Genomic DNA, 25,735 nt, shown 5'->3' on the forward strand with positions numbered 1-25,735 from the left:
GTCCCCAAACTAAAATGAGTTTGACACCTCTGAGCAAGATGCTTTTCTGCTTCTTTTATCGAGATGGGCCAATGTAGGTCTGTTGGAAGAATGTTTGAATATAAATCCAGTGTTCAGTGCAAAACATTTATCAAAACATTTATTCTTTTTTTACTATCACTTGCAAGCAAAGCGAGGGTGGTTTCGATAATGTTATCCTTTGAGAAATATGTCGGTGTGCCTGTCCAACCAAGAAAAGGGCTTAGGGGTTTAGATATGAGGACCATCTTACACAGGCAGTCAAGTAAGTTACCACTGAAGTGAAAAATACCAAAAAAGCTGGCTCTGCACTGTTGGTTTTGTTGAACAAGTTTGGCCGGGGTAACAATATATATAATTTAGTGTTGAACTGGATAGAAAAACAAATGAATGATCAGTTCTTCTAAATTGTGGTTATAGTACTGCTGTTGTGTTGGTCCAGTCATTTTAACAAAATGGTTCCAGAATGTTTGGAGGTCCTAACAAGACTTTCTATTGATAACAATGATAGAGTTGGGCATGTGCATGGGCGCAAGTGGCGAAATGCTTGGATGTGGCATTCAAGGTCTTTTTTGGGGGAAGACAATGTTCAGATTCAGATTCAGATTCAGATTTACTTTATTGTCATTCGTGTACACGTGTATACAGAACGAAATGTCGATACATCTGACCCGCACAGTTTCTTTGAACGTCAGCCGGGATAGATAAGATTAACCATGTCTTCGTCAGAATTAAGAAATTAAGGTGTCAAGTGACAAAAAAAGTCGTAAAAAGCTATTTTCAAATATATGGATATGAAACATGAATTATCAGTAAATGATTAACTTGATGAAAATAATAATGTCATGGTACAATGATTATATACAGTATGCAGTGATACATTTTATTACAAGTACCCCTAACATCCGACAAGTCATCAATTTTCATTAGGTGGCATGTTTCTTGGTCTCATATCTCCAAACTACCGGTACAACAAAAATAACATTTTCAAATTTGAAGAAATTTAACATTATTTTCTTCTGATGGGGCTACTCGACTTCCTTTGGAGTATGTGTACTCTCACGTGTTGAAACAGATCCGAATTATTCGTCAAATCCTGACCACAGTCCAAACAAATCAAAGAATGTTCCCCTTTGTGGGATTTAATGTGTCTAACCAAATTTGCCGCGTTGGAAATTCTTTCCCCACAAAGGAAGCACCGATGAGAATTTTCTTCCATGTGTGTTATCAAGTGCAATTCCAGACCAAAATTGCTTGCGAAGGCTTGACTGCAAAACGGGCAAAGGAACGGTTTTTCCCCCGTGTGTGTTCTCATGTGTTGGTTTAAATGACATCTTTGAGAAAATGCTGTTGCGCAAAAAGAACAAGAAAAGGGTTTCTCCTTCGTATGTGTTCTAATGTGTAATGTCAAATGACACTTGAGAGTAAATGCTTTCCTGCAAAACGAGCAAGAAAATGGTTTTTCCCCAGTGTGCGTTCTTATGTGTTGGATTAAATTACTTCTTTCAGAAAATGCTGTTGCGCAAACCGAACAAGAAAAGGGTTTCTCCTTCGTATGTGTTCTAATGTGTTTGGTCAAATGACTCTTGCGAGAAAATGCTTTCCTGCAAAACGAGCAAGAAAATGGTTTTTCCCCCGTGTGCGTTCTCATGTGTTGGATCACATTACACTTGTGAGAAAATGTTTTTCCGCAGACTGAGCAACGTTTGTTCAATTTCTTTTGACAAACCTGGCAGCGGTGGCCTTCATCGTTCCCTTTATCATTTAAAAGAACAATTTTCACAAAGCTTACACCACAAACTGAGCAGTTGACGTCTTGTTTGCCATAATTTGGGGAGTTCTTGTCGGAAGTTGTTTTCTTTTGGAAGATTTTTGAGTGTTCAGGGTCCCGTTCACAGTTTGCCCTGCTCTCCGCGTCATTGTTGTCTGACAGGGGAGCCAACTCTTCATCTGGTGGGGGTCCTCCAGACCCGCCGTCGCTAGAACCTTCATCTTGGAGTTGAGGTGGGCACTCGGGTAGGTTTTGGTCGTCATTTTCAGTCTTCACAGGGCTGCCAGTCGGTGGGAACCAACTGACATCACATTGCTCTTCTGTTTTAATGTGAGGAAGCTGCAGCTCCTTTTTTTCTACTTTGACGGGGGATAGCGGAGGATTCTTCTGTTCCGATCTCAAGCTCAAACCTTGGTCCTCGGGGGAATCTTCACTCTGGCGATTTTGCATGTAATGGATATCTAGAGGAAAAAATGTTAAGATATTATTCATCAAACAAGTGGTTGTACAATATGAAAGTTTAAAAACAAATAGAAAGGCACTGAGCAGCCTAAGAACCGATACAAATGGTTTTGTATACTTTTAAAAGGGAGTTGAAGGTGAAAATGCTAAAACACACTGGGCTTGTTTTAAATTTAGGGCTAAAGCAATAATTCTCAAATAGTGGGACCCCCCTAGGAGAGTGCGGGGATCTGTGCATTTGAGCTTGTGGAAGGATTTTTTCTACAGTCCTAGAATAAAGTGCAATTACACTTCCAATACACTAGGAAGCAGTGGTGTGCACATTGGCAGAGTTTTAAATTTACATATCGCTTACACGCTTTGAGTATGAAGTGTAGACACAAAGAGTGAGCGGTGACTCCATAAAAAAAAAAAAAAAAAAACGTTTATGAGGAGACAGGCGCAAAAGGGACGAGGATAACAAGAAAAACAAAGGTCTTCCAAAAGCTAAGACATGTATGTATGTATGACGAAACATATGTAGCGACCGGTTTCACTGAGACCATGGAAGGAGAGACAAGGAAAGACACACAAGCTATGTTTGAAAAAGTTGGCAGCACACAGCATCAAGCCAAATACATGAGAATGTCACTTAAAGACATTATGACCCCAATCCTGCTAAGATGCTAGATTTTCTTAGCAAAAACATGCTGAAAAGGGTGTAAATTTGGCATAGACAGTGGCGATGTGTTACCACCAAAATCTAGCAATCATTGTTTTATCCCAACAAATAGTAAGTGATCGATTGATGATCAAAGCAGCACAGAGAGGTTAAACCCCGTTCTTTGCTGTAAGCACTTATTACCCGAGAAAGGTCTAATCAACTGTCAACAAAAAAATCCTACCTCAGCGGTCGGCAACCCCGCGGCTCAGGAGCCGCATAAGGCTTGTTAGCGCTGCTGGCGCGTTTCCAAAAATGTTTACAAATCGAAAAAGATGAGTGAGGTAAATATTTTTTCTATTAATATCGTTTCTGTAGAAGGAAAAATGCCACACAAACATTATCCACGGTTTCAAATGCTGTAAAAATGTGTAGAATAGATATTACATTTCAACTACTTTGGCGCATCTCACCTGTACTTTTTTCCCTTTCTCTTCTGTGTTTTTAGTGTTAGAAATGTGAGGACTGCAACCTCTGCCCCTTTTTGAAGGGGCGGCGTCACAATGCAACCCTACAATCTTGATTTCAAAACAGGAGTGACATTAAAAGAGTAAGAACCCAATCCTGTCATAGGCATTTTTTAGTAACACAGGAGCTGTTTTTATTTAGTGATTTCTGATTTTGTCAGTTTGTATTTGGAATGGAAGTAGGAATATTTGTTTGTGTTTTGTTGCTCAGGCCCAACATTGGGTGTGTTGGTTTGGCATAAAAAGTAAGTGAGAAGCGGCTGCTGCTGCGTTTCACTTGTGCACTGACTGACTCGTTTGACATTTGCACATAAATCAAACTGAAACTGTGTTAATTCGATTTTATTTACATTTTTCCCTTTCAAAAGGCTGCTGTTTTATATTTTATAAATGAATGCTTCACTCTTTTTGTTTTCTAAATAAGAGGCACAGTAAGTCTTCAAGTGAATAAGATAAAGATGGTCCATTTTGTCAATTTTTAAATCTTCAAAATAAAAACAGTTTACAGTCAAAAACTTACACCAACAGACCCCGTTTTGCCTGTAAATTGCTCAATAATCATTTATATCGAATTTAATTAAACACTCTTTGTTCATTGTGAGACGCTGTATGATGAAAAGCCACACAACTAACTTTAACCCCCAAAAACCTGTACCCAAAAGCTCTAGCAAAGCACCTAGAGAAATTTAATTGGTTGAGCGGTAGGAACAGAAACAGCTATACACAAGATGCGTGCACTTTCTCCTCGCCCAGCGCCATCTGATCTGAGGGTAAATAGGTTGGTATCCTCATCTTTACAAAAGAACTTAGCTTGCACCTTGTTCTTGAATGTTATGTCTGATTATTTTTATGTGGAAGGAAAACTGAGAATAGATGGATCGTGGAGGGCTAGTTAAAGGAAGAGTGTGAGGGAATTGGTGAAAATGTCAGAGTTGATCAGGCAGAAAAGGAGAGGGTTTTTAAAGAGAGGATAGGGGAATAGTATGAACGGATTAGTAGAAGAGAGGTGGAGAGTGTGGAAATGGAATGGAAGTGGTTTAAAGAGGCAGTGATTAGGAGTGTGAAAGAAGTGTATGGAATGAGAAAAGTTGGTCGAACTATTAGGAAAGGAAGTGAATTGTGGCATTATGAGGTCTAAAAGGCTGTGACAGAGAATAGATGTGCCTTTGAGGAGTGGCTGCAAGAGTGGTGATGCGTATAAAATGTATAAAGTGAAAGAAGGTTGGTATAAGCGGCAGTGGAAGCAGCGAAGAGGAAAGCAAATGATGAATGGTGTCGAAAGATAGGAGTGAACTTTGAGGAAAGGAGAAAAGTGTTCTGGAAAGAAGTAAAAAGAGTAAGAAAGAGCGAGTCTGTAAAGGAAGAGAAAGTGAAAGATAGGGACGGTAGATTACTGATTAGTGGTAGAGCGGTCAGGACGAGATGGGCAAAGTATTTGAGGAGTTGCTGAATGAGGAAGATGAGAGAGAAGTGAAAGTTAAGACAATCGGTGGTATGGGGAGCATGCCACTGTTGGGTGATTTAAATGTAAAGCCTGTGGAAACATGGGAGGTGCAAGAGGCAGTGAAAGAAATGAAAGGGGGAAAAGCGCCTGGGTTGGATGTTTGTACTGCTGAATGCTTGAAGAAAGGTGGCACAGCTATGATTGGCTGGTTAGTACGCTTGTTGAATGTATGCTTTTTAAGTGGTGCGGTTCCCTGTTGATTGGTGTAGTGCATGTGTGGTGCCATTGTGTAAAGGTAAAGGTGCAACTATGATAATGTAGCAATTTGAGAGATATCAGTTAGTCCGTGACGTATGGAAGAGTCTTGATTAAGAGAGTGAGAGGAATAACAAATGAGGTAGTGATGGAGGAGCAGAGAGGTTACAAGAAAAGAAGAGGATGTGTGGATCAGGTGTTTGCAGTAAGACAGGAGTGTGAGAAATATTTTGCAAAAGGTAAGGTGGAAAGTTGTTGGAGGCATTGAGATTTTTATGTGAACAGCAGATCATGTGTAAGAGTAGGGAGTGAGCCAAGTGAGTGGTTCCCTGTGTTGACTGGTGTGAGACAGGGGTGTGTGATGTCGCCGTGGCTGTTTAATGTGTACCTGGATGGTGTGGTGAAAGACGCGAATGCAAAAGGATTTGCAAGAGGTGTAGAGATGATGGATAACAATGGAACGGTGTGGCAGGCAAGTCAGTTGTTGTTTGCAGATGACACAGCGCTTGTGGCTGATTCTGAGGAAATATTGAGAATGTTGGTAATGGAGTTTGGAAGAGTGTATGATAGGCTGGAGGGTGTGTGATAGGTGTAAGTTATGTGTGAATGTTGGCAAGAGTAAGGAGATAAAGTGTTCATGTGATGGAGTGGGCATGGTGTTGGACATAAGGTTGAATGGACATGTGCTGGATGAAGTTGAAAGCTTTAGGGGCTTGGGTAGTGAAGTGGCTGCAGTTGGTGGAATGAAGAACGAGGATGCAAGGTTTTGGGTGCTCTGAGGAGAGGGATGAGTAAGTAAGAGTATGAGTATGGATGTTAAGAGGGGACTGTATGAGAGTGATTGTGCCGACTGTGTTGTATGGTGCAGAGACTTGGAGCCTGAACGCAAATTTGAGAAGGAAATTAAATGTTTTTGAGATGAAGCGTTTGAGGAGTATGTTGGGGTGACAAGATTGGATGGATTGAGAAGCGAAATTGTGAGAGACAGAATTAGAGTAGTAGTAGAACTGAGCAAGCATGTGGATAAAAGAGTACTCGGTTGGTTTGGACACATGGAGAGGATGGATGAGGAGCCAATGTTGAAGACTATCTACAGAGCAGAAGTAAATTGAAGGAGACCACGAGGTTGGTTGGTGGGATGAGTTCACTGAAGGAAAGAGGTCTCAATGTAGTGGAAGCTCGAGCTCTTGTTTGTGATAGGAATAGGTGGAGAAGTGTTGTTAAAGGATAGTGGGATGTTTGGATGTGTTCCAAGGGATGGGCAGCGCACCTGTATGATGCGGCATGGGTGAACCAGTGAAAGGTGTCGGGCCCTGCTGTTGAAGAGAAAAGTGTGTTGTGTCACCCTGACCCGAGTGACATGTCCGCTTTCATGTGTCCCGTTTCATCTGGACCACAGGTGTCAAACTCAAGGCCTGCGGGCCACTTCTGGCCCAGCGTACAATAATAACCGGCCTGTGAAATTATTTTATATGCATCTACTATAATGGCCCGTGTCTATGAAACACTAATGAAATGAAATGATCTGCATTTATATAGCGCTTTTCAAGTCAATGGCTTCCCAAAGCGCTTTACTATGTGCTCCACATTTACCAATAGCGGCCTTGCAGCCATGTAACCTGCTTTTTGGTGGTATTAGGGGTTCAGTGTCTTACCCAAGGACACTTCGACATGTAACACGGACGAGCCGGGATTCGAACTGGGATCCCTTGATCCCAAGACGAGCATTCTACCTCCTGAGCTACTGCCGCCTAATAACTTTCAAACTATACTCGGATGCTAAAAACCACAATGGCCGAAGAAATTATGTTAACTGACATTGCCGGTAAACCAGTGTGTCTTATTTGTGGAGCTTTTGTGGCTGTAATTAAGGAATTTAATGTAAAATGGCAGTTAAAGACAAAACTTCAGAGTATGCTGAAAAACTTGAATCCAGAGAAAAGATACAGAACGTTGAAAGACATTTTTATGGAGAGCAACGATTTTTAATTCATTTAATGTTTAAGTTTGTTTACTCTGGAATAATATTCCTGACTGTTTTAAATTCATATTTATTTTTTTAAGAGGCAAGCTTTAGTTTATTCAATACATATTTATCCTTTTTGGCACGCGACCAAATGTGTGGTTTGAGTTCTGGCCTTCTGTATAATTGAGTTTGACACCCCTGATATGGAGGGACGAAAGCATGACCAACTTGGAAGCCGAGGTGCTTAGCTTGTTTGGGTATTTGGGCATTTGGGTTGGCCATGGTCAAATCTTTTGTGGTTTTTGCTACTTTTTCCTTTTCTTTGTTTTTGTGTATGTGTTTGTCTTGCTGTCGGTCACCCCACTTGGGGATATGATCAGGGTAGATAGATAGATAGAAACAAGCGGAGGTACAATATGAACATTTAAGAATCAAACAAAAATAGTAGGAAGGCACTCAGCAACATATGCTTGGTGCAGTTTGTACATTACCCTTAAAAGGAGCTGAATGGAAAAGAAAATTTCAACATTAAAACACAGTGGGCGAGTTTTGGCAACCAGTTCAGGGTGTCCCCTGCCCACTGCCCGATGATTGCTGGGATGGGCTCCAGCCCCCCGCGACCCTACTGAGGATAAGCGGTACGGCTAATGAGATGAGACATACCAGAACATTTTGTTACGTGACATTAGGACACTGTTATGCTTGCCTGTTTTTAACAAATTCACGTACACCAAAGTTCCTAATTAATTTTGAAGGGAGATGAAATACTCAACGATACGAAGTTGGAAGTTAAGTTGGTGAGCAAACCTTCGAGCTGAATCCCAACTTGACTCTTGCAGACCGCTTCCAGTTGCCGTCGTTGTCGGTTGATTTCCTCTACGTACGAAGCGATCTTTTCTTCAAAAAGTTCGACGATTTCGTCGGCAGCAGCGATTAAGCGCTCTCTAATCAGTTGTTTTAACATTCTGACGTGCAAAAAAAGTTCCACAGCTAAGTAAATAACAAGCGTACCCCAAATTCTATTGTAAAATGCTACATCCGAGATGCAAAATTTGCTAACTTCCGGAGATTTCTTCTTCGTGTACCATAAAGAGTTGAAATCTAAAGCCCAAGGCGAATTACTGCTGTTTTGTGTTTTTGACTGTTGGTCAATAAAAGTTTCGCTAGAAAGTTAAAATTTGAATCCAGTGTTCTGTTTTTTCGAAACATGTGTCATTTAAAGTAATTTAAAGCTAATCGAATGTACGTTTAATATCCCGTTTAAAAGTGTTTTCTTGCTCGATAGGTTATTTACAGAGCATTTCTCTCCATCTCACAAATCACCAGGGTTGGGTAGGGTTACTTTAACTTGATTACATTTAATTACTTTTGGATTACTCCAATACCAAATATGCTAATAAAAGACAAAAGAAACTAAATATGAATAAAATGACAAAATTGTGTGCAGGCATGGGGAGTAACGGAATACATGGAACGGCAAAAATGATGTTGGCAAGCTGTTTGGATTTATTTTTATTTTGTTTCTGTCGCATTTTATGTTAGTTTTGCCGGAGATCAAAGCCAGGAGGGAAAGCTTACCACGTGTTGTGAGTCATCATTTTATTCATATTTAGTTTATTTTGTTTTTTATTAGTGTAACGGGTGTAATAATAACTTTTATTTTATTGAAATTCCTGCTAAAATATGTGTATAGTTTTTGGTAAATGTCCTGCAATGCTGAGTCCAACAGTGCCATCTGCTGGTATGGGGTGGGGTTTGGTTTTGGCTTCTAACATGTGACCAGGAGGCGGGGTTCGTTGTTAGTTTAACCAGAGTACTACAAAGGTAAGACATATCTTTTGGTGCTCCACAAAATAAGTTAATTTTAAACATTATAACCCCAGCTGACAAATCTCTCACCATGCATAGTAATGTGATTGATATTGTCAAGCTGTTTAGGTTTATTTTCGTTTTGTTTCTGTTTTACTAAATATTAATTCCCCTTGTAGAGATCAAAGAGATCAGACCCAGCAGAAAAAGCTAATGTTGTGACTCATCCATTTGCAGGTAAATTGTACCCATTTTTATACTCCTTATTGTTTTTATTCCTATTTTCTCATGTACATAAAAAAAGGATGATGTTGGTTAAAATTCAGAGCAAAGAAAAACATGTTGAATTCATTGTAAACGTTAAAAATCCACTATACGATCTCTTGTTAAAAGTATCTTGTTAAAATGCAAAGATTTATAAATGTATTGTGATATTCTAAAATGTATTTTCTGTAAAGTGAAAAGACAGCTCTTTGATATGCTTTGTTGTTAGTTTAACCAGAGTACTACAAAGAGATCAAAGAGATCCGACCCAGCAGAAAAAGCTAATGTTGTGACTCATCCATTTGCAGAAACTGTAATAATAAAAACCTCATCATCCAGTCCAGCGTGAATGTGGATCTTTGGTGGGACACGTACAGCGCGGTTACATTGGTGCCGTGACCCGTGACTTCTATCAAGCTCTCCGAACCGAGGACTGTCCTACCTGCCACATCATTTCATGAAGCCATCAGCTCACAGTATTTAAAACTGCTATACAGTGACGTGTTACGCAGGCGATTTTGACTTATTTACATCTTTGAAACATGTTTACTCAGAGCACAAGTGACGTTTCTGAGGGTGTAGCTGATCAGATGACAAATATTATTCAGGAGATAGGACATAAATTGGCTGATAGCATATTCACAAATATACAGTCACGTAATATAGTAGCTCCTAACGCTGCTGCCACACAAGATGTAGCAAACAGATTGAGTCAGGTGGTTACACAGAGAAAGGTTAAGGAACCGCCGTCATTTATTGGGGATGGCTCAGACTCAATAACAATACATGAGTGGGAAGATCTAATGAGGACATTTATTAAAAGGAGTAATGTGAGACTTGAAGAGCAAGCAGAGGAAATCCTTATACATTTAAGAGGAAAAGCTAAAGACGTGGTTAGGTTTGGCATTAGAAACAGTAATATAGACGTCTATACCCGCCCTGACATGATTTATAGTCTTCTCAGGAAACACTTTAGCTGTACCAAGTACTCTGCTGTCCCTCTAGCTGACTTTTATTCAACTTTGCCCAAAGACCAGGAAGACCCCTATGACTACTGGCTGAGACTAAACAGAGCAGCTGACCTTGCCTCTGAGTGCTTGAGTGAGCAGGGCAAAACATTTGACAACCCTGAAATAGAGGTTACTCACATGTTTATTAGGAACTGCCCATGCAAGGAACTGGCACTCACTTACAGATCAAAAACCATCGAAAAGTGGTCTGCATGTGAGTTACTAGAGGTGCTGAATGAATACCACGCTGAGAAGAGCTACAAAGCAGATTCCCTACAACAACCTGCGAATAGAGCGGAAATTGCCGTACACAAAGCTGAGGTGAACCATGGTCCAACCCTCGTGCACGAGCCACCTCAGACTTCGAGCCCACAGTATGTCTCTCTAACGGACGTTATTAGTATGTTGGAGAAAGTTCTGATACGTGTTACCTCGAACCAGTTCCAAGAGAGAGGGGGAGCTCCAACCAGGCGACCTGGAGCCAGAATCAATGGTTTCACTGCCAAGCCATGTATCATTTGCAAAGAAGTCGAACACAGTGCTCTCTCTCATTGCCGAGACAAAAAACCTTTGCTTTCAATGCCATGCCCCAGGGCATTCTCGACGTGATTGTCCAGTGACGAAAGTTGTCCCGCTGCCTCAGGGAAACTAACTGATCTGCGCTTAGGGGAGAACAGTGCAGATCAACTGAGTATACCTCCCACCACTAATGTGAAGCCTGACATGCAAGATAATAAATCAATTTATGAGTTGTATAGCAACAAGATACCTCCATCGAAGAAGCTGATCTTTCAGGGGTTTCAGAGAATAGCGGAGACTGACGAACTGTTTTACACACCTGTACTTGTGCAAGAAGGCCCCACTTTCAGAGCGCTGTTGGACAGCGGGTCGATGGCTTGTACAGTAAGTGAAGACACGGCTAAGTCCCTCCTGCAGCAATTCCCTGATATGATGAGTTACACGGCCGATGATTATGTCATTGTAGGCTGCGGTGGACACCAAGTTTCTCCCAGAGATATGTACGACATTCACGTCACAGTTTACGGGTGCCAAATGATAATACCAGTAATGGTTGTGCCAGGCCAGACCGAACAGATGATCCTTGGCAGCAATGCCATCAAATATATTTTGACTCAATTGAAAAGTACTGATGGCTACTGGAGATTAGTTTCCACTCCTGACAACGGTCTGTCCGATAACCACAGTAAATTCCTGTCAATGCTTTCTAACACAGAGAGATGGAGAGGTGACTGCATTCCAGACAAAGTAGGGACAGTAAAGATCAAGAGTTGCGTGACGCTGAATCCACGGACCGAGTACGTTATTTGGGGCAAGTTACCTGAGTTGGCCGGGGCATCAGCGGGCAGCACAGTGGTTGTTGAGCCAACCCAATCTAAGGCTGCGCCCAGACAAGTCCTTGTCGGACGAGTTGTTACTCCACTCTGGGGAGATGGATGGGTGCCTGTTAAAGTCTTTAATCCCACGGACAGAGTTGTGGTGCTGAGAAGAAACAGGAAAATTGCAGATGTGTCTCCTTGTATCGCAGCGGAAGACCTGCCCAATGCAGAGGAGGTCAAGTGCAACGTGCAGAGTGTACAGAGCAAAGAGGTCCGACCCAGGTCAGAAGAGGACATGATGCGTGCATTGGAAGCTCTGGGACTGCAAGACATTGACCTGAAGTCATGTGAGGTTTCGCTGCAGTGTAAAGACAAGCTCCTTCATATCATCGAACAATTCGAGTCAATCATTTCTCGCCATAAGATGGACTGTGGAGAGGCCAAAGAGTTTGTACATCGTATCCACCTTGTTGATGATAAGCCGTTCCGTCTACCCTACAGACGTATACCACCAAGTCAGTATGAAAAACTGAGGACGACTCTGAACGAGATGGAAGAGAAAGGAATTATTCAGAAGTCGACTAGCGACTATGCATCTGCGCTTGTTCTCATATGGAAGCGGAATGGAGAACTAAGGGTATGTACTGATTTCAGAAGGCTTAATGCAAGAACCATAAAGGATGCCTACCCACTACCGCATCAAGCTGATGCTTTGGCCGCACTTGGGGGAAATGCCTTTTTCTCCACAATGGATCTGACGTCAGGCTACTACAATGTCCCCTTGCACCCTGACGACAAAAAGTACACGGCATTCTCCTCACCATTCGGCCTTCACGAGTACAACCGGCTCCCTCAGGGACTTTGCAACAGCCCAGCAACATTTATGAGGATGATGATGTCAATATTTGGTGATCAGAATTTCATGAGCCTATTATGTTACCTCGACGATCTGATGGTGTTTGCCCCCACAGAGGAAGTTGCACTCCAACGCCTGCAGATGGTGTTTACTCGCCTTAAGGAACACAACCTCAAGCTCGCACCCAAAAAGTGTTTTTTCCTCAGACGGACTGTGAAATTTCTTGGGCATGTCATCAGTGAGGATGGAATTCGGACTGACCCCGAGAAAGTGAGAGCGATAAATGACGTACAAGTCGCTGATCTAATGGAGTCGGATGGCAAGACGCCATGCCCTAGTAAAATCAGATCTTTTCTAGGCATGGTGATGTATTTCCAAAGCTTCATTGAAGCATGTTCTGCGAAGGCAAAACCTCTGTTCAGGCTCACATCTGAATCTGGTGACAAGCATAAGCGCAAGAGAGCCCGCAAGAAAGGTCAAGTGAAGCTGACGCCTGCAGATTGGTCCGATGCATGCCAGAACGCCTTTGAAACACTGAAGCACGACCTCGTGACAGGTGTCACTCTGGCCCACCCAGATTTTGATGCGCCGTTTATTCTGGCTGTCGACGCATCCTTTGATGGGATTGGAGCAGTCCTGTCACAGCTGCCACCTGGTGGAAAAGTAGCCAGACCAGTCGCCTTTGCAAGTAAGACGCTCTCTCGCTCCCAGCTCAACTACCCTGCACACAGGCTCGAATTTCTTGCCTTGAAATGGGCGGTATGTGATAAATTCAGCCATTGGTTGAAAGGAAGACACTTTACCACGTGGACCGACAATAACCCACTTACATACATTTTGACCAAACCAAGACTTGATGCGTGTGAACAGCGGTGGGTAGCGAAGCTAGCTGCATACAATTTTGACCTGAAGTACATTCCCGGCCCAAAGAACATCGTAGCCGACGCTCTGAGCCGTGAGCCATTTGTACGGTCATGTGTGGGTCATCGCCTTGTTACCGAGCCCTATACTTCGCTCTTGGACCAAGTCAACAGGGTGAACAACAGTACTGTGCAAGAGGTGTTCAGAGTATCCAACAATTGTCACGCTGTTGTAGACGAGAGTGCTGGGACATCAGACGAGTCAGTAAAAAGGGCAATTCCATCAGGCTCCAATGGTTCTGTGACATCAGAAGAGGTTGCTGCTGTCTTCAGTGCTCAGTCCACTGGTGGCGTGGGTCAAGTGATGGGAACAGATGCCAACTTCAATCTTCTGCGGAAGGGAGATCAGTCAACGGCACTCCCACAGAGTCAGCTTGTTGGTTTACAAGAACAGGACAACACAATAAGCAGAACCATGTACTTTGTGCATAGACACAAGAGACCTACCAGGCGTGAGAGAGCTGTCGAGTCGCCTAGTGTGATGAAACTACTGAAGCATTGGAGGAGACTCACCATACAGAATGGCATGCTCTACAAAATAAGGAAAGATCCTCACATGGCCAAGAAAATCTTCCAGTTTGTGGTGCCTGATTCATTGAAACAGAAAGTCCTTCAAGGTTTACATGACTCAGCAGGTCACCAAGGCCAGAACCGTACTTTGTCTCTGGTGAGGCAAAGATTCTTCTGGAATGGCATGGAACGTGATGTTGTGAATTATGTTAAATCCTGTCAGCGCTGTGTAGTAGGGAAAACACCGGAACCACACAACCGTGCACCACTCAAGAACATAGTCACCTCTGAGCCTATGGAGTTGGTCTGTATAGACTTTTGGACTGCTGAGCAAGAGAACAAGTCTGTAGATGTCCTGGTCGTAACTGATCATTTCTCCAAGATGGCGCATGCCTTCCCTTGCAGGAATCAAACCGCCAAACAAGTTGCTCGCCGTCTGTGGCAGGATTTCTTCCTTGTCTATGGTTTCCCACGGCGTATCCACTCTGATCAGGGAGCTAATTTTGAGAGCAAACTGATCAAAGAGCTTCTAGAGATGGCAGGGGTGGAGAAATCCCATACGACTCCGTACCACCCCATGGGAAATGGAATTGCAGAACGATTTAACCGAACATTGGGAGATATGATCAGAACCCTTCCCCCTCAGCCCAAAGCAAAGTGGCCACAAATGCTGCAGCAGCTCACATTCTGCTATAACTGCACAGAGCATGAGACAACAGGGTTTGCACCGTTTTACCTAGTGTTTGGTAGAATCCCTCGTCTCCCTGTCGATGTCATGTTTCAACATGCAAATACCAATGATGCTGTTGTCAGCTATTCTGACTTTGTACGCCATCTGAAGAAAGATCTACATGAAGCTGCTCAGATTGTACAGAGGAATACTCTCAGAGAACAGACTCGCCATGCCAAGCTGTACAACCGTAGGGCCAAAGGATCACCCCTCGTCGTGGGAGACCGGGTGTTGATCGCCAACAGAGGTGTCCCGGGGAAACGCAAAGTTGCAGATAAGTGGGAGTCGACCCCGTATGAAGTCATATCAGTCAAGCCTGATCTCAATGTCTATAGAGTCAAGGATTGTCTGACGGGCAAAGAGAAGGTAGTTCACAGAAATTTGCTGCTCTCTGTTAGCTTCTTGCCCTGTGAGGATGATCTGGCCAGCGAATCTGAACACTCAGGGTGTGACGCTGCTATGCACGGAAGTGATGTATGCCCTGATTTACCTGACGCGGTTGAAGACAGTGATGTCCGTACAGTAAACTGGGTGATACAGGCAGGTGAAGAGCAAGTTCATCCAGAAGTGGAGGATAACTCACTAGACAGCAGATCTGATGCCCAGTCCGACTCTCGCAGTGTTGATACATCCAGTCGAGGAAGTCAGCACATCCCCGAACAAGATGTTGACCATACTTCAAGTGACAATACGGAAAGCCCATCACAGTGCTCTGAAAATATGATCCCTTTGGGTATGGGTCTCCCAGACGAGACCCCATTGAACACTGACCATCCGGACGCAGACTCCCCTGATACTGACTGTTTAGACTTGACTGTCCCAGACCTTCAAGCTCAGGTTAATTGTGCTCAACCTGACCGTTATGGTCTTAGGGTCCGCCAGTCCATCAGGCCTCCTAGTCGTCTAATTTGTCAGATGAATGACCAGTTGGTAGGTGACAGTCCTCTGTCCGCAATATCTGCTAGTTCCTAGTTTAAGTTCAGTAGAGATGCACTTTCCGTTTGAGTAACAAAGCTTAAGTAAGAAACAAGAATTGTGCCTATGTGAGCACTTACAACTACAGGAACAATGTTTGATATTTCAGAGATGTAACAGGCATCTTTGAGTCTGTGCTTAGTTAGGAGTTTGATCGCCTCCTTTCTTTTCACACTCCTTTTTGGGAGAGTTTTAGAACTGACATGCACTTCAGTTTGTTCCTTGTAATACTGTACCAGTTTTCGTGTCCTCTTTTTAATCAGTATTTGCCTTTTTGGCATGTGATTTTTTTTCTGTGTAGTGTAGCACTCCCATATTTAACAGAATTTCAGGGGGGTGTATGTAACGGGTGTAATAATAACTTTTATTTTATTGAAATTCCTGCTAAAATATGTGTATAGTTTTTGGTAAATGTCCTGCAATGCTGAGTCCAACAGTGCCATCTGCTGGTATGGGGTGGGGTTTGGTTTTGGCTTCTAACATGTGACCAGGAGGCGGGGTTCGTTGTTAGTTTAACCAGAGTACTACAAAGGTAAGACATATCTTTTGGTGCTCCACAAAATAAGTTAATTTTAAACATTATAACCCCAGCTGACAAATCTCTCACCATGCATAGTAATGTGATTGATATTGTCAAGCTGTTTAGGTTTATTCTCGTGTTGTTTCTGTTTTACTAAATATTAATTCCCCTTGTAGAGATCAAAGAGATCCGACCCAGCAGAAAAAGCTAATGTTGTGACTCATCCATTTGCAGGTAAATTGTACCAATTTTTATACTCCTTATTGTTTTTATTCCTATTTTCTCATGTACATAAAAAAAAGGATGATGTTGGTTAAAATTCAGAGCAAAGAAAAACATGTTGAATTCATTGTAAACGTTAAAAATCCACTATACGATCTCTTGTTAAAAGTATCTTGTTAAAATGCAAAGATTTATAAATGTATTGTGATATTCTAAAATGTATTTTCTGTAAAGTGAAAAGACAGCTCTTTGATATGCTTTGTTGTTAGTTTAACCAGAGTACTACAAAGAGATCAAAGAGATCCGACCCAGCAGAAAAAGCTAATGTTGTGACTCATCCATTTGCAGAAACTGTAATAATAAAAACCTCATCATCCAGTCCAGCGTGAATGTGGATCTTTGGTGGGACACGTACAGCGCGGTTACATTAGCATATTTGGTATTGGAGTAATCCAAAAGTAATTGAAAGTAATCAAGTTAAAGTACCCCTACCCAACCCTGCAAATCAGTCACATGATTGGCAGTCTTAATTCATTTTACTATGAAAACGTATTTGTTAACATTCGGGTTTTGTGCGACACGGCGGATAAAGCAAGCAAGCTCTGTAGTTAAACAGTTCTGTTGATGTTTTTATTACAATAAACAGGGCCGTTGCTAGCCATTCTGCTGCGCTAAGCAAAAATGCTTTATGAGTCAGTGGGCCGTGGCGGTCACATCCAATAGGCCAGTGCACCATATAAGCCGACAAAAAAAATTGAAACAAGCGCGCCAAATGGTTGTGGAAATACGGTACAATAATAAGCTTTTATTTCAACGTTGACTACCACAAAACGACGCCTAGCTTCATCTCTGTTCTTGTTTTTCTTTTCTCTGCTCCAGACTTTTGTTGCTGTTTCGAGGCCATTTTTGCCCAAATGTTCACCAAATTGCCAATGAGGCATAATCGAACATACCATTTGGAGGTGAGGGGAGCACCATGAGACTGCAGATAGGCCGGGACACAAAGCAGATTCACCCCTTTTCCCTGGAAGTGTGCTTTATTCTGCTTTTGTATTGATTAACCATATTAACGTATATTATTAACACTTATAATACTTTGCACTTTTTTCACGACCCGGATTTCTTTTGGTGCCCTCCTGGGCACTTGTTGCCATATGCAGTGCGCGTTATGTGCGTTTGCGAGGCTACGGCACTGGCAACAAATCAATTACAAAACAAATAAAACAGTGTACTCTGGATTTGTGAAAACAGAGCAAGGTTGTTAACAAATGATCTTTCAAAGTGTCTGACAAACGTTTCTATATTGGAGGGACAGAACACACCGGCATATGACAAAAAAGAAACATAAATCAGTGGAAAAAAATCCCATAATCCCGGTTTTACACCTGTACTGATGGTTTGATGCTGCAGATGGCTTGATGAGACTGAAGGCACGACTTTAAGCCTTCCTACAGACAGTTAATCAGACGACTTAGAACCATGTAAAGATTGTACAACGACTAGATAAATGTGTACATTGACACGTCCACTCTTCCATTATCTGCACCGCTTATCACAAGTTTGAGTGTATTTGGGATACATAACCACAGAACTACATACAAAATAATCTAAAAATGGCCAGTGAGAGAAAGTAATGATGTTAAGGTTTCCGCATTAAAAACAAAGGCAATTGCTCACTTTCAGGCTGTGAATGAGTCCCAAACTGGTTAAAAATCACTCAAAATTTGTAAAATGACGGTTAAAAGGTATACCAAATCTACAAAATTAGGAGTTTCAAATGATACATTTGGGTGGTGTTAAATCTGAGGAATGTGGTCTGAGAGTGGTCTTGTGATGGGGTGAGCACATGGTAAGGAACTTTGACCGTCGACTTGCACTCAAATTGTGTGACCTTTAAATGATGAAGTTAGTTGGGATTTGGTCTTTAGTATTATGTTTGTGTTGTAAATGCACTAAATTGGACACCAGACATGTTAACAGACTGATTAGAAATCAGTGAATTTGGTGATGTTGGGTCGTTTTGAGAAGTTAAAAGTCAAGTCACAAGTTGAACATAAACAGGAGAATGCATTGTTTTCATTCTGCATGTTTAATGGTGTAATTGGTGCTAAAGTCGGTTGAGATGGAAACTTAGAGAAAAGTATGTAGGTTCTACTGAGTTTGTGACTCTATATATTCATTTAACTCGTTGTATAGAAATGGTGCTAAATATTTAACAGGTAAAAACAAACAATTTTCTAAAATATATAAATCGCTATTAAGACAATAACCTCCCATCAAAACCAAAACAATGCATGGCAAGTGATTTGGTGACTCCAAAACTGTCCCTAGGTGTGAGTGAGCGTATGAATGTCTGTCTGTGTGCCTTGTGATTGCCTGGCAGCCGGCACAGCGTGTTCCCTCCCCACTGCCTGAATATAGCCAGGATGGGCTCCGGCAGCTCCACGACCCTACTGAGGAGAAGTGGTGCAGATAATAGCTGGATACATGTGTTTAGCTAATAGGACAATGACCTGCCACCCTAAAAAATACAAAAAAACAGACGTTTTTTTAAATATCGGCACTCCCTGATCTTAATGCGTGGGATCTCAATCTTGATACCTCTGTAAAGCAGTTGTTTCAAATATAGTTTTTGAATACAACATTGACGTTACCTCAACAAATCTTTGACTAAGAGTCCAAAGGAAAATTATAGTGACCCCCAAAAACAAAAGGAAGAAGGTTTAATGAATTTAGGTCAAACTGAAATGCAAAAATATCACAATAGTCAAGTCAAGTCACATTTATTTATATAGCCCTTAATCACAAAAATGTCTCAAAGGACTGCACAGGATTACAATGACACAATTACCTGATCTTAAACTAGCATGCAGGCTAGGAACAACTCAAAAACCTCAGTGTGAGGAGAAAAGAGAAACCTTGAGAACGGACCTCACATGTGGTAATCCCCCTTCCAGGTTTGACCAGGGTGAATCACAATTAGCATTACTGTACACAGAATAGTAAACACTAGACGACGCCCCCAGCCTGTAAACTAGTCCAGAAAGTCAATGAGGAGTTTCAAGATATCAAATCTAAGTCTGAATACCCATTTGGACACTGTCAATGGTGTCTGTGCGTTAATATGGGTTATTTATTCAAAAATAATGAAAACTTGTGTAAATGTAAGTAAAACAAGTCTCTGTGACCTAAATGGGGGTTATGGCTTGATACAAAAAAACAGATAACAGTGTCATCTTAAACACTATTCCTAGTCAGCCACTTTAAAAGCGCACTCATGAAACCATCACAACTTTGCTTTGTTGTCACAAATCCAGAATACACTGTCTTATTTGTTTTCTAATTGATTTATTGTCATTAAAACCTCAACAGAACTACCCGTCGTGTCGCACAGAACCCGAATGTTAACGAATACGCAAAGCAAGTAACAATATTTTCAGACTAAAATGAATAAAGTCTGCCAATCAGAAATCATGGGACTGTAGAGAAATGCTCTGTAAATAATAACCTATCAAGCAAAAAAAAACATAGAAACGGGTACATTAAACGTACAATCGATTAGATTTAAATTACTTTAAATTACAAATGTTTCCACGAACTGAACACTGGATTGACATTTTAACGTTCTAGCGACAGACTTTTTTGACCAACGGTCAAAAAAACAAGACAGCAGTAAATCGCCTTGGGCTTTAGATTTCAACTCTTTTTGGTACAAGAAGAAGAAATCTCCGGAAGTTAGCAAATTTTGCATCTCGGATGTTGCAATTTACGGTAGAACTCGGGCTACGCTTGTTATTCACTTAGTTGTGGAACTTTTTAATTTGCACGTGAGAATGTTAAAACAACTGATTAGAGAGCGCTTAATCGCTGCTGCTGACGAAATTTTCGGACTTTTTGAAGAAAGGATTGCTTCGTACGTAGAGGAAATCGACCGACAACGACGGCAACTGGAAGCGTTCTGCAAGAGTCAAGTTGTGATCCAGCTCGAAGGTCTGCTCACCAACTTAACTTCTAACTTCGTATCAATAAGTATTTGCTCCCTCTTTACAATTAACTAGGAACCTTTGTGTACGTAGATTTGTTTAACAATCAGTCTATCAGAACAGTGTCCTAATGTCACATGACAATGTCCTGGTGTTTTCAACCCGAAATGTATACTTGCCCACCGTTTTTAAATGCTGCAGTTTTCTTTCCTATTCAGCTCCTTTTATGAGTAATGTACAAACTGCACCAGGCAGAGGCTGCTGAGTGCCATTCTACTATTTTGTTTGCTTTTTAAACGTTCATGTACCACTGCGTGTTTGATTGCTGAAATCTGAACGTTGTTTCCTCTAGATACCCAGTACCTGCTTAATCACAAGGGTGAAGATCCTTTTGAGAACCAAGAATGGAGCCCTAATTTAGAGCAAACAAATCCTCAGCTGCACAGTGTCAAAGCGGAAGAGAAAGAGCTGCAGATTCCCCATGTCAAAACGGAAGAGAAGGAATTTGATGTCAACAAGTCACCACCAACTGGCAACCATGTCAAAATGAAAGACAACCGTCACTCACTGTTGCAAGAGGAGTTTGATCTCAGCTGGTTCCCACTGATAGGCAGCCCCATGGCGAGTGGAAATAATGACAAAGCTCCACCCGAGCCCTTACAGTTTCAGGATGGAAGTCCAAGTGGCAACATGTCTAAAGGACTCTTACCAGATGAAAACTTGGCTCCCCTGCCAGGCAACAATGAGGTGGAGAGCAGCAGTCACTGCAAACAAGACTATGCAATGTTGGAAAGCTCCAAAAAGGAAACAGCCGGCAAGAACTCCCAAAATTGTGGCACACGGGATGTCAACTGCTCAGTTTGTGGAGTAAACTTTACGAAAAAATATTTTCTGAATCATATGGGGAAAGATAAACGCGACTGCTGCGGGGTTTGTCGTAAGCATCTGCCCCATCGTTGCTCCGTTTGCGGAAAAGTTTTTCCTCACAAGTCTAGTTTCATCATACACATGAGAACGCACACAGGAGAAAAACCTTTTGCCTGCTCTGTTTGCAGAAAAGCCTTTTCATGTGAGTCTAATTTGGTCAAACATATGAGAATGCACACAGGCGAAAAACCTTTTGCCTGCTCCGTTTGCAGAAAAGCATTTTCTCAAAAGTCTCATATGATCTCACACATGAGAACGCACACAGGAGAAAAGCCCTTTTCCTGCTCTATTTGCAGAAAAGCCTTTTCATGTGAGTCTAATTTTGTCAAACATATGAGAAGGCACACTGGTGAAAAACCCTTTTCTTGCTCTGTTTGCGAAACCACATTTTTTCAAAAGTGTCATTTGATAACGCACTTAAGAAAGCACACAGGGGAAAGACCATTTTCTTGCTCCGTTTGCAGAAGCGCATTTGCTCACAAGGGTCATTTGACAAATCACATGAAAACACATACGAGGGAAAAACCCTTTTCTTGTTCAGTTTGTGGAACAGCGTTTTCTAAAAAAAGTAATTTGATCATACATATGAGAATGCACACAGGGGAAAAACCCTTTTCTTGCACAATTTGTAGTAGAGCATTTATTCACAAGTCCGGTTTAACCAGACACATGAGAATGCACACAGGCGAAAAGCGATTTTCATGTTTGTTTTGCAGCCAAGCCTTCACAACCAAATTTGGTATGGAATTGCACATTATAACTCACGTGGAAGAAAATCCTTATCGTTGTTTCCTTTGTGGAGAAAGATTTACTAAAACGTTAAATGTGGTTAAGCACATAAAATCTCACAAAGGGGAACATACTTTGAATTGTTTAGATTGTGGTCAGGATTTAACAAATAATTCTGATCTGTTTCAGCACTTGAGTGTACACATTGGACAAAGGAGGGCCTGACTATCCCCGTATGGAGAAAAGACTTTTCAAATTCTTTTTGAAAAGGCTGTTTGTTGTAGTTTGGAAACATAAGATCATGATGTGAGCCACTTTATGCATTCTGACGAGTCCTCAGGGGTTGTTGTAATATTGAAATGTGTCACTGTATGTATATGTATATATATATATATATATATATATATATATATATATATATATATATATATATATATATATATATATATATATATATATATATATACAGTCATAACATCATCACATTATTGTTTTAATTAAGTGGTAATTAATGCATCTTATCCATATATTCCAACGTAGTTATTTACGTAGTAGTTTCTTATTCACTTGATGACTTAATGCATGGACTGGGGAACCTTCTTGACCCAAAGAGACATAGAAGCAATATTATTTTATTTTTTCAATCATTATTTTCTAAGAGACCTCCACCATATATTTTAAGACAAAATTCAACAAAACGGCAAAAGCTGCTCTCCAGACCAAAGCTAATCCTACAGCACATTTAATTTCACTGTGTGTCATATAACAATTTGATCAAATCTCTTAAATAATTATAATGCCAGAGCCTGTGTCCCTTATCAATATAAATATCAGACTTCAAATTGGTCTTCCTCCCGTAGTTGTCTAATAATGTCGAGGCTCATTTTGACTGCCACTTTTGTCATAAATAATGGTTTCAAAACAAGGTGCAAGCTAAGTTATTTTGTAAAAATGAAGATACCAATGTATTTACCTTTAGTGCAGACGGCGCTGGCCGAGCAGAAAGTGCGCTCATCCTGTGTATAGCTGTCCCCGTTCCTACAGCTCTCCTAATCAAATTGTTCTAGGTGCTTTGCTAGAGCTTTTGGGTACAGGTTTTTGGGGGTTAAAGTTAGTTGTGTGGCTTTTCATCATACAGCATCTCACAATGAACAAAGAGTGTTTAATTAACTTCAATGTAAATGATTATTTAGCGATTTACAGCCAAAATGTGGTGTGTTGGTGTAACTTCTTGACTGTATATTAAGTTTACAGTGTTTACATGTGACAATCGGCTCAGCATCTAACAATACATTAAATAATTGCACAACTGCTATTTTATCACCGAGCCATATGTACTCATCATAAGAGCCAGATATGGCTTGTGAGGCATAGGTTTCCGACCCCTGCCTCAAAATATCCATTCATTCGTTTAAATAGATTGTAGTTGTTTGACAGAGTCTACACTTTTCTAAGTTGTGTTCTTATTTATTGTTAGAGGAGTCTTGACTTTAGTCTTATCAAACTCCCAGAAGGAATTATGGATAAAGGACTGGTGTAAAATCGGAATTTGGGGAATTTTCTACTGTCTGTTTTGCTTTGGTCCTAGCTGGTATTAGCAGGTGTTCCGCCCCTCCGGTATACAACTTAAAGCGGACTTGTGAAACCATCACATCCTTGTTCTGTACTCACAAGCCGAGAGTATCCTTGGTTATTTGTTTTAAATCAGTGTTATTGTAATAAAAACTTCAACTGAACTGTTTAAGTCTTCCTTCAGATTTTAATGAAACAAGTGTGGCAATCAGTAATCACTGAATGTATTTGTGTGATGGAGATAAATGCACTGAACATGCCAAACATGGAAATGGATACATTAAAAGTTAAATAAATTAGCTTCGAAGCACGTTCTTTTCTAAATGTATTGAGCTGAACACCGGATTCCAATGCTGGGTCATGTATTCCAGAACTAAGCCTTTATTGGTGCTATTTCTGAAAAGATCCAACACTCAATACTGTAAATATGGCTATAAAAATGTATTGCCAAAACAGCTGCGACACATATAAAAAAGCTTCATAAACCTCATAAAAATTGAGTAATATTTAGAAATATAGCCACATTTTGTTCACTAAAAATCGTTTTTATTAGTCCACAAATCCATCCTCTTTTCTTTCCTCAAAAACAATTCAATCTGTGGGTTTCAATTCCATGAAGAAACTATTCTGTCGCCAAAAAATGCTAATGCTGAAAGTCAAGCCTATCCTGTCTTATTTCTGGCGCAGGTTTTTATTCAATTTAGGGCTCAAAATCTCCCCTCGACAGAATCAGTGGACTTGGGGATATTTTTCTTCACCTTTTTGTTTTGATACTTCTGTTACTGCCCCCTAACCAATCATAGTTTGTGAAACCGGTGACGTTTCGCAAAGCCCACTAGCAGGCGCTGACTCCGCAACTCGGAAACTGATCAGCAAAACAAACAGCATTATCAACACTTATGTTATGCCTCAGGGCCTGCTAAACTATTTGTGAAGGCCTCCGGATAGATTTCCGAACTTGGCAACAAGTAATGGCCTAAATGTGTGCTTACATGTTTAAATATGAAAGTACACACCTGAATGCAGTGCAACCAGGATAAAAACAAAGAAAGAAAGATGAGAGACGATTTGCAATTATTTAATAAGTATTCATGGACAAAATAAAATTAACATCACATGATTCAAATATTTAAGGCCAGAAGAGAAGGCCTTGCAGGTTTCAACAGCCCACCACTGCTGGATTCATATCTAAATGTTCAGTCGACAGACTTTCGCTGACCCTCATGTGAACACAGTTGAAATTTGATTGTTTTGAGTTTTTTTAATGCTCACAAAATCTGTGTTTTTGTTGCATTACTGTTAAAATTCTGGTACCGCATTCATTTGTTAAGCCATGGGCGTGTGCGACTGACTTTTTCGTTTGGCACTTTATGGGCTTCTGCGCTTGCCGTACCTTCAGCTCAATAACATCATGCTGAAGGTAAGCCGTGCCCAATATCAATTTAGGTAAAAATGCATATTTTGCTAGATATAGGATCTGCTTTCACAAACTATTTTTGTATATAAGTTGTGGTAAATGATGTATACAAAAAAGCACTAATTAAAAGTAAAGTACTGCAGCTTGAAACAATGATTACTGTGATGCAACATGTTTCAATGCAACCATGCCACGAGGTGCGGCATATTGAGCTATGTCCCGTTTTTGTATTTTTGTTAATGTTTTAGGTGATTGCAGTCGTGCACAGACGCCCTGACTTTTGTATTGTTTTGTTTACTGAATGCAGGCAATAAATTGTTAGAAATTAAATATTAGAATGTACCGTTTACCAAATTGTTTGAATTAGTTATCTGACTCCATTAACCAAACACAACATACATGCTGTCCTAACAATGCGTGCTTGTCTCTTTTTGTGAAAAGACGGACAAGAGACCAGCATTTCCACACGGGGGCAGATTTAATTTCTTAAATAATTTAACTAAGTGAACTTTATCGAATTAGCTAAATTTGTGTCGCTCGAGTCTTCGTCGAGCCTTTTCTCTCGTTCTTCCCTCTCGATCTTCTGAAGTTCTCCCGGCCCACGCCTTTTTCCGCAAGCCGCCACACCGGCTCCTCCCATGGGCGGGCCAGAGACTTCCCACTTGGGCTCCACCTCGTCTCCTCGATGTCTGGACCCTGTGCGTTTATCAAATCAGTGCCTGGCGTCCTGCGTCTGGCCTTCTCAGTCAGAGTCCTGTTATCAACAGAACTAAACAAAACGTTCGCATTCGGAACAACGTGACCTGTCATTGAACTTAAGCCTTCTCTGTGAAAATCTTCATCGCATTCCATAAATTAATTTGTATTTGAT

The 25,735-nt window shown here is 41.1% G+C and overlaps 2 protein-coding genes across 2 annotated transcripts; one reads left to right on the top strand and one right to left on the bottom strand.

Annotated features, from left to right (window-relative positions):
- Positions 1–618: 618 nt before the first annotated feature.
- On the bottom strand, positions 619–8,143 carry LOC148365240 (uncharacterized). Its single transcript, XM_088335734.1, has 2 exons — positions 7,891–8,143; positions 619–2,250 (listed from the first exon to the last, which is right to left on the bottom strand). Exons 1-2 carry the CDS (start codon positions 8,045–8,047, stop codon positions 1,028–1,030), a joined length of 1,380 nt encoding a protein of 459 aa, XP_088191860.1. The 5' UTR covers positions 8,048–8,143; the 3' UTR covers positions 619–1,027.
- An 11,843-nt stretch (positions 8,144–19,986) lies between these two features.
- On the top strand, positions 19,987–22,293 carry LOC148365241 (uncharacterized). Its single transcript, XM_088335723.1, has 2 exons — positions 19,987–20,226; positions 20,572–22,293. The coding sequence occupies exons 1-2, from the start codon at positions 20,070–20,072 to the stop codon at positions 22,098–22,100; spliced, it is 1,686 nt and encodes a 561-aa protein (XP_088191849.1). The 5' UTR covers positions 19,987–20,069; the 3' UTR covers positions 22,101–22,293.
- The last annotated feature ends 3,442 nt before the right edge of the window (positions 22,294–25,735 follow it).

The sequence above is a fragment of the Urocampus carinirostris genome, chromosome 5 (assembly GCF_059441175.1).
Source record: "Urocampus carinirostris isolate Australia breed hairy pipefish chromosome 5, RoL_Ucar_1.0, whole genome shotgun sequence".
NCBI lineage: Eukaryota > Metazoa > Chordata > Actinopteri > Syngnathiformes > Syngnathidae > Urocampus > Urocampus carinirostris.